At 48.1% G+C, this 16,190-nt stretch overlaps 1 protein-coding gene across 6 annotated transcripts in view; it reads left to right on the top strand.

Annotated features, from left to right (window-relative positions):
- Window positions 1-16,190, top strand: part of emid1 (EMI domain containing 1) — a 57,722-nt gene that overhangs the window by 35,488 nt on the left and 6,044 nt on the right. For all 6 annotated transcript variants that reach the window (XR_012926640.1, XR_012926641.1, XM_076025975.1 and 3 more), the window contains exons 4-9: window positions 9,113-9,199; window positions 9,305-9,366; window positions 9,577-9,712; window positions 11,108-11,152; window positions 11,244-11,351; window positions 13,772-13,888. Coding sequence is in view for 4 of the 6 variants with exons in the window: in XM_076025975.1 (XP_075882090.1) it covers window positions 9,113-9,199; window positions 9,305-9,366; window positions 9,577-9,712; window positions 11,108-11,152; window positions 11,244-11,351; window positions 13,772-13,888 (555 nt within the window). In the remaining 2 variants the exon portion in view is untranslated. The remainder of the gene's footprint in view (window positions 1-9,112; window positions 9,200-9,304; window positions 9,367-9,576; window positions 9,713-11,107; window positions 11,153-11,243; window positions 11,352-13,771; window positions 13,889-16,190) is intronic.

Below are 16,190 nucleotides of genomic sequence, written 5' to 3'. Positions count from 1 at the left end.
GTACTGTAAAAGTATAGATACTTGGGTAAAAAAAAATACTCTGGTAAAATTAAAAGTACTGATTCAACTCATTTACTCAAGTAAAAGTAAGAAAGTACAGTTTCTTAAATTTTACTTAAGTAAAAAAGTAAAACTTATTGTTGCTGGGTTTTGTTGTGTTTTTTTTTTTTGCCTTAATGCAACAATACATTGTTTCGTTGTTGTCATTGTTGATCATTTTGCAAAAATGAAAAGAGCTGCGACACTATAACCTGGACTGAGCAAACCAGAGTGACCCAAAAGCCAAGCTACTGTAAATTAATCTGCCTCTAAAATTGTGTCCACTTTAGGCTGGATAGCTAAAAAAAAAAAAAAAAAAAAAAAAACTCCACTTAAAACAGCAACAACAAATACTGTTTAAAAAAAAAAAAAAAAACTTTGAAACACAACAGTAACAAGTGTATTTTACCAACGTAAGAAGTAGACAGAATATTTGTCTACAGATGCAGGGAGTAAAAGTAAAAAGTTATCAGAAAGAGAATTACTCAAGTAAAGTACAGATACCTGAAAAGAATCGCTTCAGCACAGCAACCGAGTATTTGTACTTTGTTACTTCTCACCTCTGCACCCTGGAGAGTGTTTTCCAAAATGTGCGGTTTCAGTCAAACTTCTTTGCGTAAAGTTTACCTGCAGTTTGTGCTTTTGGACCTGTGCAGTCTGGACAGCTGTGATGCCAGGTAATCATGTCAGGGTCGAACCGCCACCAGCCAGAATGGAAGTGAGAGGAGGAAGCGCAGCAGCAGGGGAGTGAGACGGGGTGACAGGGGTGACGGGAGGAGGGGGGGGGGGGGGCGCTGCATCCTGTTTGGAGTTTGGTTCTCGCTCACAGCTTTGTCTTGTGCCCGCCAAGGCCTGTCCCCCCCCCCCAATCCCCCCAATCCCCCCAATCCCCCATCCTCAGCACGCCCAGGTGGGCCACACACACAAACGCTACTGCTCTGTAATTACACACCACGGCCTGGAGGGGCAGTGGTGAGGTGCTGGGGGGGTCGGGGGAGGTTGCAGACAGACAGTGCAGGCATGTGTTGGCAAAACAGAGAGAGAGAGAGAGAGTGAGTGAGAAAGGTGCGGGAGAGTGAGTGAGAGTGGGAGGTAAAGACAGTCCTGTCTAGGGCGGCGGGGGAGGGGGAGAGGTGGGCAATGGGCGGGGACATCCGTGGGAGAACCGCCCACTTCCTGTCAGAGATTACAGAGTGTGTGTTGGGCACATCTGGACGAGGAGGACGGGGCTGAAAGAAATAATGTGAGAATGTGCAGGAGTGAAGGAGGTGTGTGTGTGTGTGTGTGTGTGTGTGTGTGTGTGTGTGTGTGTGTGTGTGTGTGTGTGTGTGTGTCACAGTCTAGGTAGACTCTAATGTAAAATGTCTCCCATTGTGAAGCATAAAGATGTGACTTTGAAAAGAAATGTGTGAATAAATGCAATTCTTTTGCTGAGAAAGCAAACTGGGCACGCAGAGTTTTACACAGAACGCACAAATCATGACTTATGATTCAAAAATGCCACACAGTAACCCAAAACTTGCCTTCATTTCATACACAAAATATAAAAGCATCACAAGAACCTACACGGAACCCACATTCGCACACAGATGACACATGAATTCACACCAGATTGTCGTACACTGTCGCACTGAATAACTGCCAGAACTAATAACCACCATATCTAATCAATCAACTTGGCAAAAAAAAGGCACTCCTTTCTTTTTTCTCCTTCGTATGAGATGAAATTTCTCCCTCCGTCGCTTCCTCTTAAAAGGCGGCGCTTCCAGAGTCAAAAACCTCACTGTACATTTCCCAATAAATTCAGAGTTGAAGAGTTTGAATTGGAACTTTTGTTCTGTCTCCCAATAAATCATCTATATTACTGTTGTTCCACTGGAGTTGACTAGCATAACAGTAATAACCTTCCTTCCCTCAGCTACCAGGCTAGCAAGCGATGAATCATTTCACCTTTCAAGCCTGTGTGTGTGTGGGTGTGTGTGTCTGTGTAGCGTGTGCTGCGCCGAACTTCCTCGCTCTGCGTGGCCGATTGATGAGGTGAGATGTGTGTTTTCTGGAGGTGAGAACACCTCCGACCCGCCGTGCTCTCACCTCGGGGTCTTCGAGGGCTGCAGCTTGGCTTCATTTGCTGCACTTTCTTTGCAAACACCTCAACTCCGCTCTTATAAACCGGAGCAGATGTAAAAACCTGGCTGGGTCGGCGCACTTGTTGTACACACTCGTGTGTGTGTGTGTGTGTGTGTGCGTGTGTGTGTGTGTGTGTGTGGGTCCCCTGTCCTGCGGGATCAATAATCTGATTAGCTGTTGCAGCGAGCGCCGCACTTCCGTCTCACCTGTGATCACAGCTGGACGTGTCTGCTGTGTGGGCCGCTGTGGGTGTGGGAGGGGCAAGCGAGCGCAAAGTGCCAATTCCAAAGGAAGGAAGTGATGAGGTGTGTCCCGCCCGCCCTTCAAGTCAATCACCTAATAAAGGGAGAGCTGAGAGCATGGGAAAGCCTGGTTCCACCATACGAGCGCGGGTTCAGCTGCAGGTTCCTCTGAGCAGGTAGCAGGAAAACTTGCTTCTGGGAAGGATGCGACTTCCCTGCGGCGCTAAAAGAAAACTCACGTCAGTTCTGTGTCCATCATCAAGGACGCAGCACACACAAATCTTTGTTTGGTTGTTTTTTTTTTAATTATGTCTTGATGGATGATTTTTCAAATGTGAAAGACGGCAAAACAAAGCAGAACATAAGCCAGCAAGACAACAAAGTGACATGGATGTGACAGTGTAATAACACACAGGTCCTAATAAGTTGGCGGCATTCTATGAAACAAAATAATAATACCCTAAATTAGGTTTCCCCTTTTTTTCCCCGCATATGGTCAATATAACAGTTCAAGCAAAACGATGACCAGCAAATCGTAGTCATAATATTAATAATAATGAAAAAAAAAACAAATCAGAAACATAAAACAGAACAAACAGAACATAGCAGTTAAGAAGAATGCCTCAGGAAAGATATGAGGTATGAGGAGTCCATGCAACTTTTATATCATCCAGTGGTCTAACAATAAAGGAATAGAGTAAAGCAGAGGGTGCACTTATTCTACCCCACATTCATTGAATAAATGAGATATATCATTATTTTTTCTACATTGGATAAATCCACGCTGCACCTTTTGAAAAGTCTGCTGTTTGTTCTTAAGAATGTATTTTTTTTTCTCCAGGTAAGCAGGCCAAATGTTACACACTGAACCTTTAACATAGGCCGCATCATCAAGCAGGATCACTTGATCCCCCGCTAAAAAAAAAACAAAAAAAAATGCTCACCTTTCGAACACAGATGCACAGTGTAAAGAAAATTGAACCAAATCAGTTTAAATTGGAACTGATGCCGTTCACAATTAGCCTCCCGCTCCTCCGGGCGAGTCTTCCAGGCCTGGACGTCCAAAAACCCCACATCCAGCTCCTCTGACACCCCCCCTGCTCAGTTTACACTCCAAATCTGGAAAAAGCCTTCACCCCCCCCCCCCCGATCCCTGTTATTTATACAACGTCTGACTCCATCAGCTTCACGCTGACGTCCGCCGACTTGCTGCAACTGTGACGTCCGACTCCGTGCCTGAGGCTGCAGCCCCGTCGAGTCCAAGCTGCAGGATGGCCAGGGAGAAGTTGCGTTGTTAGCACCGTCCTCCGTCCACCGTGACTGCCGGAGGACATAATTGGCTGCAATTTGAGGCCGGAACAAAAGTCAGCTTCGACTTCTTCTGCAGTTTATTTTTATTTTTCCGACTGGTGAACATCACAGACTCGATTCCACCACACTGGGCCTCTGCGTTTGTTGTGTGTGCGTGCGTGCCTTCAGTTTTAAAGGCAGCAGCAGCATCATCAGCCTGCCCCCCATCGTAGTCGGTTGCCGAGACGGAGACAAACGCCTCCTCCTCCGGTCAACTGTCAGCACCTGGGCGCGCTAATGATGCTGCGGCGCTGAGCTCAGCTAATGGACTGGACAGAGATGAATCAGAGCGCTGCCGCTCGCTGCTGCTGCTGCTGCTGCTGCTACTGCTGCTGCTGCTGCTGCTGCAGCCTCCCCCACGCGCACGCTCTCGCGTTTGTGTGCGTTTTGATGTTTGCGTTCAATCATCCGCTGCCAGATTCCTCTGTGCTGTTTATTCTTCACAGGAAAGCCGACAGCCTGATAGCGTAGCTGGACTGGCGGGGCCCGCCGCACGCAAGCCTTTTAACCAGCCGCTGAAAACTATATGTCTGCCTCCAACCACGTTCCAACACGCAACTCACACACAACTCCAAGCGGGGGCTCAGTATCACCTAGTTCCATGGAAAGTTTCATGTTTTTATGTGATATGTTTTATGTTAATTCCAGGATAACAAATTGAATGGAAACCAGTCAAGACGAGGCCATAAGCACATTTTTATGTGATAACTTTCACGTTTTTACATGAAACTGTCACATTGCTTCGTGACAGTGAAAGACTCAGGACCACGTAACTACGTGAAAAGTTTCAAATTTTTACGAGATAATTTTCACGTTCTTTCACGATAAAGAATCACATCGAAACGAGTCAAAATAAGCAAAGGCACTATGGCTTGTTTGCACCATTCGATTCAACTGCACTTTGAGCTTGGTTTGGGACATGGTGAGATCCGGAACTTATTGAGCACCGTCAATGACGTTAATATTACGATGCATGCTGTGAGGAGGACTTTGAAATGCATCGAACGTGAAGAAATCTAGACTGTGGTGAATCCACATTTGGAGCCACGGCGAAGTAGCCCTGGAGCAGCAGAGAGGAGCTCAGTGGGACACATGCCAGTTGGAGACGTGTGAAAGGACGGTCACGTCCAGTGCTTTTGCCTGTGCCACGTTTTGTTTAGTTTCAGTTCATTTTCATGAAATAACGTGAAAATGATCACATAAAAACGTGAAACGTTCACATAATTACGACACTGAGGCGCTGCACTTCTTTATTTGGTCATTTGTGAGGATTCAGACCAACCCTTGTAGACATGTTGCGGTGGACTTTTGGTTTGTCTTTTGGTCACTCGGGACATCAGTCAGTATGTTGTGACGCATTTCCAGTTTGGAAACAACCAAGACAGGGAAGAAGAAGACAGCGCACACACACACACACACACACACACACACACACACACACACACACAACCCAAGTAGGTTACTTGTGCTGTTGCATGAGGATAACCTTCTAGTTATGTGCTTGTGATATAACTGCAGCAAGCTTGCGTGTTTGTGTTTCCTTAGAAACGTCAGCTGCTCCTCCGCAACTCTGCTCTTAGCTTCAGGGCCCTGGTTTATTTTCAGTGGGAGTGCGTCGCTGAAGGAGGGACCCCGGGCTCATTAATAACGCCGGCAGTGTGTCTCTGTCAGCCACACACTCTCTCGCTGAAGTTGCAGCTGCACTCTGGGTCGACGTGCCCTCGCTTCTCAATCCAGGGAGAACTGGAGGAGCTCCAGGTTGGATGGGGGTGGGGAGACTTTACAGTCCAGTAATAATAGTCACTCACTCACTTGAGCTGTCCACAACAACAATAATAGTGGTCATAATCATAACATGGCGACTTAATAGTAACAGATTGTTGACGCTTTTGTTTTTTAGTTTTTTGTTTCTTCTCCCTCATGCTTGGCCTCAGGTTTGTGACGTTTGCTGGCTGTGTCTCCTTCTCTCCTTCACACACAAACACACACTCGCGCACACACTCCATAAACGCGGCCAGCTACCATTCACTCATTTCCGTCCACATTGCCAAAAGAAACTGTACTTTTGCTTGAAAATCTTTTGCAGGAAACCGTTTCTGTCAGGTTTTTACATATATTCGTATATTTTTTAAAGCCAGCAGGTGCAATTTTCTGCACTAATACCACACAAGCAAAGAAAGCTTGGACAACTCCCAGTGTGGCGTCGACCAGGCAAACACTCTTTGCGAAAGCTTGTATTTTAACTGCGAATGATGAACCAAACACCAATAGTTTCATTAGCATAGTTTTAGTTCAACGGGAAGTTCTGCTCAGTTAAAGGTAGAGGCTGAAGTGCTCCGCAGAGAAACAAGGGAGCGGAAAAAAAAAAATAGCCCTGTCAAGGTTACATGCGGCAGATCTATTTCTCACATTTTGGCAAAGAATTTCATTGGTCTGGCTAAACTTAGCCGCCAATTACAGTCCACAAGTCCCGTCAGAAATACTGCTGGTAATATTCTCTCTGCATGACTTCATGCTTAATCTTCATTTTCCAATCAGTTTCTCCACCACGCTTCCAATCCAAGGATACAGCAACAGTGAATCACTGGAGCAGCTCCTAATAAGTAGATTTATAGAGGCAAGTGCTTTCGCGCCATGCGTCGTGCTCCCCGAGGCAGAAGGCAGAGGCCGAGTCGGGGCTCCGCCCTGGACGAGCTGCCAGGAAGATCGCACGGCCAAAGAGACGAGGAGCCATAAACACTCTGAGACTGATGCGACTGTGTGTCTCTGGACTGTGTGAGGAAGCCCAGTGAGGAGCACCAGCGGGGAATACAACCCCTTTGTGACTTTCCCAGGGTGACCGTCCGTCTCTGCCTCACGTCCCCAGGCAGCTATTGCGTTACCAGTGCAGGGAACTCGGACCGGGACCCCCCACGCCGGGCCTCCGGTCCCCTGGACCCCGGCCCAGCTCTCCGTAGAGCTCTGACTCAGTCCCTGACTGCGGCCCAGCGCAGCGTGAGCGTCCAGAGGTCATATGCATTCACGCTCTCCTCCGACGCCCTCCCACTGCTGCCCCCCACCGGGGCAATTAGCCCTGCAGAACAAAGCGCCACGTCCATCCGTCGGTCCGTCCGTTCGAGTGCTCTCATTAACTGCCATGATGTTATTGTTGGCCAGAGCTGCCAACCCCCTCCTCCCACCTCTCTTTCTCACACACACACACCCACACACACACACACACACACACACACAGACACGCTGATCCTCGGACCTCCAGTTTGGAGATGCAGGCGTGGCAGGTGATGCAGACTCAGCGCTGCTGCTGCTACTGCTGCTGGTGGTGGGAGGGTGATTACTTGTTGTTCATTTAATTCTATTTTCCTGCAGGCTACAGAGAAAGTGTGTCAGAGGTTTTTTAGGGGGGTTGTGATTGTCCCCATGCCAAAGCTGGCTCAGTGTAGGTGGGGGTGCGGGAGGGGCGAGGGGAGGACGTGAGGTGGGGGGGGGAGGTTGGGGGGGGCTTCTTGGCACTTGAACGTTCTTCCCTCTGGGGGGGTGGGGGGGGGGGGAGCCGTGAGGGTTTTGAGAGTGAGATTTACTACCCAGAGCAGCCCCCCTTTATCCGCCCCACTCCACCCCCCACCATCTCAGTCTGCCACCACCACCCTCTCCTCCCCCAGCTCTTTTTTGTAATTGAATGCAGCCATGCACATATGTGCCGAGGCCTGCATGCAGCCACACACACACACACACATACACACACACACACACACACACACACACGCACACACACACACACACAGTGTTGTCCACATGGAGGAGATTATAGGGAAGAGGCGTGTTCACATGTCCTTTGTGTGTGTGTGTGTGTGTGTGTGTGTGTTGGGGGGTTGATGGAGCACATCAGGTGCTGCACCTCCTCCGTTTTGCTACGTTCGCGCTGAGGCAGATTCGCCCCTGGAGCTCGGTTGGTTGCCTCAACATCCGAGTCTCTCGTCCGCCGCCGCCACTTTCAAATCCACCAACGGCTGTAATCCAGGCTGTTAGAACCTGGAACCTCAGACCCGTCACAGTGAAGTCACGAGCTCCGAGGTACGGGGGGAATCACTGCAGCACTCTACGTCCACCCAGAACCATGTGTTCGGGTTGCTTTTCATTCACCTCCTCGGCTCCCGCGCCCTGCCTCCTCTTTCAGGGTCGTCTTGAAAAAAAAGCTTTCCTGTCTTAAGTTCCCACAAGTTTATTTTTCTGTGCGATAATAAGCTCTTGATTTTTTGCTTCGGGTGGGAGGAGGAAGAGGAAGAGGGGGAGGGGGAGGCGGAGGAGGAGGAGGAGGAGGAGGGTTCCAGAAGGCAACGACAATGTTGTGCTGCTGCTGCTGCTGCTGCTGCTGCTGCTGCTGCTGCAGGTGCTCCTCCGCTAAACTTCCTGCTAGCTAACAAGGTGCTGGACCCAGCCCTCTCATTAGCATTGGGAGCACCTGGGCTAACCAGAGCCAGGCCGGGCCAGGCCAGGCCAGGCCAGGCCAAACAAATGAGTTTAGCATTTCCACCAAGTTCTGCCCAATTCAAAGCGTCCAGAACCCACAGTTAACAAACTCCCACACCTCATAAAAACCGAAGGCAGGACAGAATGCGAGATCCGACTAGCCCCATTGTCTGCACAAGGAAGCTATTGTTGGTCCTCACAAGGCTTCTCCTCTCCTCTCCTCTCCTCTCCTCTCCTCTCGTCGAGGCTTTTTTTTTTTTTTTGCACTTCTGTCCCACGTATAGAAACGAAGGCAGAAGGAAAATCGCTCGGCCCAAGACGCACACAAGACGCGATGCTGCGACTTTCTGCCTGAGGTTTTTTTTTTATGTGCCGCTTCTCTACAGACGGTAAACTTTTACTTTCAGCTTTCCCCAGCTGGTACTTAGTTCACCTGTCGGACAGAGGCCTACCAACAGAAACGGCCCTGCCGCTGGACTGCCGGTATTAAATTTAATAACAGACTGTTTTATCGACCTGTACTGCTGCCTTTTAGTGCGCAGTTTGTCTGAGGCTCCTTGAACCGGGGGCACTTAACTCTCTCTTTTCTTTTCTCTTGGCGCTTGTGACTGTCGCTAATCATTTTTTTGCTCTTGTGGGGCCCAAGACGATGTGGAGACCGTGATACAAGACACAAACACCATTTAACAAAAAACACACACACAACGCACAATGGACCTTTGACTGTCATCAGCATTGTGCAAAACCTGCCTTCAATCGATTCCCATGGACGTTTTACACATTTTTGGCTCATTTTACAAAATTGTAATGTTAAAAACTCCCAAGTGCTCTGGGTGATTTCAGCATTCCAAGTCAAAGCCAAACCACTTCCTGTGACCCTCCTGCAGATGCGGGGAACCAGCTCGTGGCTCAGGAGGCCATCAGGAAACCTTCCATGCTGCGCCGGCCGCCGTCGCGCACAGGAGAGATCTCCAGTAAGAAACAGCCACTCAGTGGCGCCGTCACAGGTTCGCACGCGAGTAACCGTTACAAAATGCTCGACAGCTGACACTTTTTCCATTCTCGCTGATCCTCCCCAGGTTGCCTCAACTGCAGTCGAATCACAGCCATGAGCGACAGGCTGAGCTCGCTGGAGGCCAAGGTTTGAAGTCATTGAAGTCTCAATCTTAATTTATATATATGAATATATACATATATACATATATATATATATATATATGCATATATATACATATATGCATATATATATATATATACATATATATATAATTTAATTTAATTTGAATTTATTTTTCTTGTAATTATTTCTTTTTAATCTTGCTCTTGATTTATGTTTTCCTGTGCCTTCCAGGTCCAGCAACTAGCTGCCCCAGCCTCGGTATCACATCATCCCCACCATCAGGTAAAAGGAGGGAATGCACCAGAGGCCTCCATGTTGATGGGGGCAGTGCCCGCTCAGGGGGCTCCGGGTGAGCAGGGTCCTGCAGGTATATCCCAGTGTTGGCCATGAGTGGTCTTTGCTGTTAAAGTTATAATTGATGTCAGGGATTCTTTGTGTGTGTGGGGCGGGGGGGTTGTTTTATGATCATAATGGGCTGAAACAAATCACCCTCTGCAGCTCGTCCCTCTACCCGCTTTCTTGTGTATACGTGCTTTGCGTTGCCGCTCACCTCCGCTCATATACTGTTTCCTCCGCCGGGCGCTCGCGCTCATTTCCTCCGGCACAAGTGCCTCGCGGAGAGAGAGCCCAGTTCTCTCGGCGCGGCGGCTCCTTTGCGGAAAGCAAACACTTTGAGCACAAACCTTCTGGAGCGCGGCCCAGCAGTGGCTCCAACAAAGAGTTCAAACCCCGCCGGCCAAGAAGTTTATACAGCATGTCAGTTTTATGAGGGAGTTGCCGGGGGCGGGGAGGGTCTCTGGTGTCTGTGGCCGAGGCAAATTTACTCCTCAAATCAATCATTAATTGTTCGCCGTGCGGCTGCGCTCAGTTGTGACTGGTAGGATTCTTTCCCCCTCGTGCAGGGCCAGGGGTCAGGAGCAGATTTCTGCAGCAGACTTTTTTCCGTCAATAAAACGAGACACTCTTGAGGCCCTCTTTTTTTCATTTCTTCATTGGGTGCTTGTGAGGTTGTGTGTAGTGTCTCCACGTTTATACTTCAGACAAAGCCCAGCGATGATTCAGAAGGTTCTTCACGAGACGCTTCCGAGGGTGCTGGTGATCTACGCTGTTCAGGTGGTGGAGTGGAGGGGTGCCCTTTAACTTCTGTCGTGAACTTTGACCCGATGCATTTGAGACATTTTGAATCACCGGTTGGGATGCAATGTCGTTGATTAAAACAGTCAGTGTTTTCAGCAGGAATGCAGAAGATTTGAGCGTCTTACTTTTTACATGCAATACATGTTGCTGTGTTTCGTAGAGGCACCTTGATTGCGGCGGATGAAGCTCAAAAGGGGGGCTTATTATTTCTGAATTTCATGAATGCCACAATTGTAACTTGCACTTGAATGTTTTAACATTCATGACTGAGTTATGACTTTTAAATGATTGTTAAAACTTTAAACAGTTTTTGTAGCTAAATTTCCCAAAGAATTGTTTCCCTTAATCCACTGACTGGCTACAGAGACATTTTTTTCTTCTTGAAAAGACAGAATCAGGCCTTAAACAGTATGTTGTATTTTAGTTACTTGGTTGTTGAAATCAAAACAAGAGTTATTGTTGTCAGAGAGTAACACTGTTTTTTTTTGTTTGTTTTGTTTTATTTGTTTTGAACACAGATATTTTTATATAATATAATAATTGAGAGATGAATATTACACAATGTATCTGTTTAATGGACAAATCTTTACTTCTCAACTGAGTCACCCATCTGCTCTTATTGAAGGCCCTCGGGGGGAGAAGGGGAAAGATGGGATTTCTGGCAAAGACGGTGAGCAGCCTTTCCGCTCTAACTAAGAATCGCTACAGACAAAACCCGCCAAAGGCTTTGTGATGACTTGCAACTGTTTCCTGCTTCCTAGGAAAGCCGGGCTCTCGCGGGCCGGCAGGTCCAAGCGGGCCACGAGGGGATATCGGCACAAGGGGGCCGTCTGGAGCCCCTGGGGTGAAGGGTTTCCCCGGACCAGCAGGTGAGAGACAGGGAGTAAAAAAATAAAATAAAATAAAATACATGCACAAAAGCTCCCACACAATTGCTGCAAACATGCTGTAAAGATTAGAGGGTGCGGAAGGACACCTGTCTGTCTGTTTGTCTGTTAGTCTGGAGGACAGCCGCCTTGAATGGGCCACTGTTGACCGAGGACTTGTTCAAACATCATGGGGAAAGTGCTGGTCTTGATCCTTAACGGGGTAGTTCACCTACTGGTGAAGGTCACCATCAAGGCGGTGAACGAGCCGGTGACATTTTCTAATCCACGCAACCATGACGGAGTTTCACAGACAGTGAAGTGAAGTGAATTATGCCCAGTGGATGCCCAGTGGACACCTGCACACATGTTTCTTTACATTTCTTGTGCACATTGTGGCATTGGAAATTAGCCCGCGCACAAACGCACACAGTCTTTCCAGCCTACACACAACAACATTTGTGGAGCATGTAAACAGAGGCAGCTGTGTTGTGTTCTTGCTAGTGTTGCTGCACGTTCGCATGTGGTTTTAAAAGAATGAGGAGGCAACAGCGGAAATTTTAACAAAAGAAAACAAGGTGTTAAAGTCATTTTGAGATGTACTGCACGCTAAGGAAAGCATTGACAGTTTATATGATTTAGTTGTTTTTGGCACTGGCACAGGGATGAGCGGTAAAGGGGTGAAATTTCTTTTCTTTTTCTTTCTTTTCTTTTTGGGTGAACTAGCCCTTTAACCGCTCGATCATAGGCTCATAGAGCCTGCAGCTGTAAACACACCGGCGCACACTCAGGCCCAGTGCTCCTTCTCAGAGTTACGCATTTTGTTTTGACGGCTTTCGAAAACCATGTTTCCAAGCCTTCCAGTTGGGCGGGCGGCTCGTTCTCAGACGACACACACACACGCACACAGACACACACGCGCACGCACATGCGCACGCACACACGGCCGCAGCGGCCAGAACAGACGCTACATCATGCATCTGCTTTATGTATAACTCGGGGCTCGCTCGTCGCCTACAAATTAAAGTAAATGTGCAGGCGGCTGTGGCTTGACGTATAATAAAGTAAACGGCAGCAGAGTTTGTGTCGTGGCATCTGTTGCGGCTATAAGGCCCTTCTCCATGCTCGGCCCCGGGGGCCGCTGAGACTCGCTGCCGGGTGAGGATGAGATTTAGAGCAAAAGTTAAACTAGAAAAACCCGCCCTCGGAGAAGCCCTCATGTGACTTCAATCTGAGGCGAACACGAGCTATATATGTACACACACACACACACACACACACACACACACACACACACACTCGCAGGTCTCAGGCCCTTATGATTTCCATATGCCCGGGGTGTTATTGTTTTTTTTTTCTCCATTACGTCTTAAGGACCCCCCCCCCCCCACCCCCCACCCCGGAAAAAAAAAAGAGGCGGTGGCTGTGTCTCGCATCCGAGGCTTCGCTCTAACTGCTGGCTTGATTTTCATCGAACAGCGGAAGATAATCCTGCGGCTGGAACCGGGACAGAAAACGTAGACAAATGTGTTACAGAGCCAGGCGCAGTTATGGCGGGAAGGCCCGTTGGAGAGTGAGTGACTGAGTCAGTGTGCTCAAGTCTGGTGCAGAGATATTGTATGTTGTGATTAGCCCTGATTAGTTACATCAGAGCTGGGGTTTGAATATTTTGAGTCGTGCTTTGATGCAGCCCGCTGCAGGTAGAAAGAAAATTGTGTTTTTTTTTAGAACGTGTTGCTTTCAGTCGCTGCAAGGAGCCTTGATTGATTGAACAACCACATACACACAAGTCAGCACTTACTTTCGCTAACTAAAGAAATATGACCAGAGAGGTGTTGATTCATAGGTGCAATAACATGACCTCCCAACAAGTGTAATTAGTTGTGGAACGTCACTATTGCACGCATTGCATCGGTGGGTAAACAGTGCAGTGCTGAGTCTCTCCGAGGCCAAGAGGTGGCGTTCAGGGGTCTGCAGTTCGCTCCACGCTAGCCCCAAACAGTGAGGTCACATTCAGATGTGCTGCCGCTTTTCTCCACTTTTTCCTCCGCCACCAACCCTTTTTACTTTAAAGAAGAAAAAAAAACTGTCTGGGTGAGGAGGAAAAGGAGGCACACACACACACACACACACACACACACACACACACATGCAAAAGTCAGCAGCAGGAACTCAAACAACATTTTTAATTTGCTCTGAACCGGCGCCAGGAACACTGTAGACTTTAATGGTGTTTATTTGAGCATTGCCATGCCCCTGAGTGAGTTCTCAGCAGCAGACCGTTAAATACCTGCCTCATGTTAATTACATCGACACATACTTCCCTTCCTCTGTCCAGCTGCTGATCTGGCTGTTCACCTTTTGCCATGAGACAGCCATGAGTCTGTCATCACAGTCACGTGTTGTGTCCTCCCTCCACGCAGGCCCTCGAGGTCCACCAGGACTCCCAGGGGACAAGGGTCTGTCAGGCCCACCTGGCCCACCTGGACCTCCGGGATCTCCAGCGCCGGCCAGCGCCCGCATTCCCGAGCCAGACCAAAGTAAGACCTTGAGCAGCCCCGAGTCTTTCCGACAGTCAGCAGGAGTCAGCGCCCGTGCCAGATACAGAGATGCTTTTTAAATTTGTCAGAAATGGGAGTCAGGAGCGTTTTGATGCGCGTGCGGTGTTTTGATGGATGTCTTGTGGATAGAAAAAGGGCGGGGGGGACATATGGATGTAGCAGAAGCAGACATATCGTGTGTGTTTTTTCCATACATTCTTCTTACTTTCGTCAAACACTGAGAAATAAATACTAAACTGTTTTAAAAAAAAGTTGTTTTTTTTAGAATCTGATTAACCTTTGAATGAAGCATCCCAGTAACATATACTCATTGATGAATAAATCCGTCTTCTGTTGCTTTTATGGAGAAATATTCAAAAAACTTAAAGCTAGATCACTTAACATCAAATAGTCAGAAACGTGATGAGCAAAACAGATCAACGTACATTTGAATTCAACCCCCTGTTGCTAAGTTCTCACCACTTTGTCAAGTCTACTGTGGTGACATTTTCTAATCCACTCAATTGATCAATTGACCTACACTAGTTGTGGAGTTCAATGTAAAAAAGAAAAAAAAGAAAAAAGAAACTAATAATAATAAAACCAACAGAAGAAACATTTAACAGGTCTTCAAATTAGACTAGAAATGAGAGCCTGCATTGAAAAAAGCGACCAGTTTCATTGCGGGTGGGATTTCAATTTTGGCTGAACTATCCCTTTTGTGTCTAAGATATGACCAAGAGTGGCAGGGCGGCAGAAACACAGCTCTTCCCATTCATTTTTAATGAGGAGCAAAGCAGCGGCTGCAACCATAAAAGTCTAAACGCCTGCTAGCAGCGAAATACGCGACCAGCGTCCTCCAGCCACCTGGTGTATAAATCTGCGACTCTCCCATCGCTGCTCAAGCATTTGGCCTCAGAAGGCAGGGTAGCCTAATGAGAAACCAGGTAGAGGCATCAACAGGCATTTAGGGCCCTTTGTGATATCACAATGGGTTGTTGCTCACTCACTAAACACCCAAAGTTGGAACTGCTGCTAGCTAAAGAGCTAGCTAGCTAGCGCGCCAACTCCCATTAACAACCAGTGCTGTTAATGCTGATGACACAACTTACACTTCAACAGCTGGTTTGTAATGCTCGCGGTCTGTCCTCCCATCCAATGTGTCAGAGCAGGGCCGGACAGAAGGAGCAGAGAGAAGTGGAAACAGGCAGTGCTGCTAATCCCGTCAACTGCTACTTGTTCCTCGCTCTCCGCCAGCCTACTAGAACAGAATCAAAGGCCGTTCGGTGAGGCCGGGAAGAGCCCCGTCCATCAGTGATGCCACTCAACAACTTCCAGATGTAGGCAGCGGGCAGACAGACAGACAGACAGACAGACAGACAGACAGATAGTCCCGGAGAGGCGGAGGGAGGAAAGAAGGGAGACAACGGGTGGGGAGGGCAGATGTTGGCTCTGCACTGCTGCGGCTGCCTTCACAGGGCTTCTTCTGCTGTGGATGCACTGAGTTGGGCTTCACACTGCGCGTGTGTTGGGGTTGGCACCACAGTTCCCGCTGCTGCCCTGTTTTCATTTTTAGTCACATCAAAGTAGCAGCAGGGTGCCGGAAGGCTGGAGGGGATTGCTGTGCTTAGCCTCCTTGGGAAAATATTTATTTGGGTTGTTTTTTTTTTTTTTTCTTCCTTTCTTTCGTTCTTTTCCCTTGTAACATTTTATGCATTGCAGGGTTTTGATTGCAAGGACGGGGAGCTGCGGGGGAGGGGGGGAGCGTATTGGCTTTCTCCCGGGTCCCGTGCTCTGACAGCTGCAGCATGTTTCCTGCCATCATCCCTCCGCGTCTCAGTATCTCGCGGACCCTCACGCCGAGGTTGGATCTGAGTTTCCTGTCAAGTGTCAAATGACCGATGACTTCATAACAGCGCTTGATTTGTTATTGTTTCTACTTTCTCCTTTTTGTTGACACATTTGGCTGAGCTAACCGAGCCAGCTTTGTTTCGTCACACATTTATGCGGATGGGTTTTCCGTGACGTTGTTCCGGGCTCTTAACGATGCTGATCACTTGTTTGCTGGGCAACCTGGTGACGAAGCCCGTGTATTAGTTTGAAAACACTGCCCTCTAGAGGCTCTTTTCCATTGGTTTCTGCTGATTGTCTCAAGAAGTGACGTCAACGAGACAGCAGGCGCAGGACACTTGATTTATTTTTACATTTTCATAGTTAAAAATGTAACAATATTGTAACGTTCTTGAAGTGTGTTACTGTCATTGGGGTCTGTGTAAGGTCCCTTTAAGGAGGTGCAGGGGGG

This window comes from Nelusetta ayraudi, unplaced genomic scaffold (assembly GCF_046127955.1).
Source record: "Nelusetta ayraudi isolate G7.1 ecotype Tasmania unplaced genomic scaffold, CSIRO-AGI_Nayr_v1 ptg000018l, whole genome shotgun sequence".
NCBI lineage: Eukaryota > Metazoa > Chordata > Actinopteri > Tetraodontiformes > Monacanthidae > Nelusetta > Nelusetta ayraudi.
The sequence above is the reverse complement of the archived record's forward strand: the minus strand, read 5'-3'. Positions and strand labels throughout refer to the sequence as shown.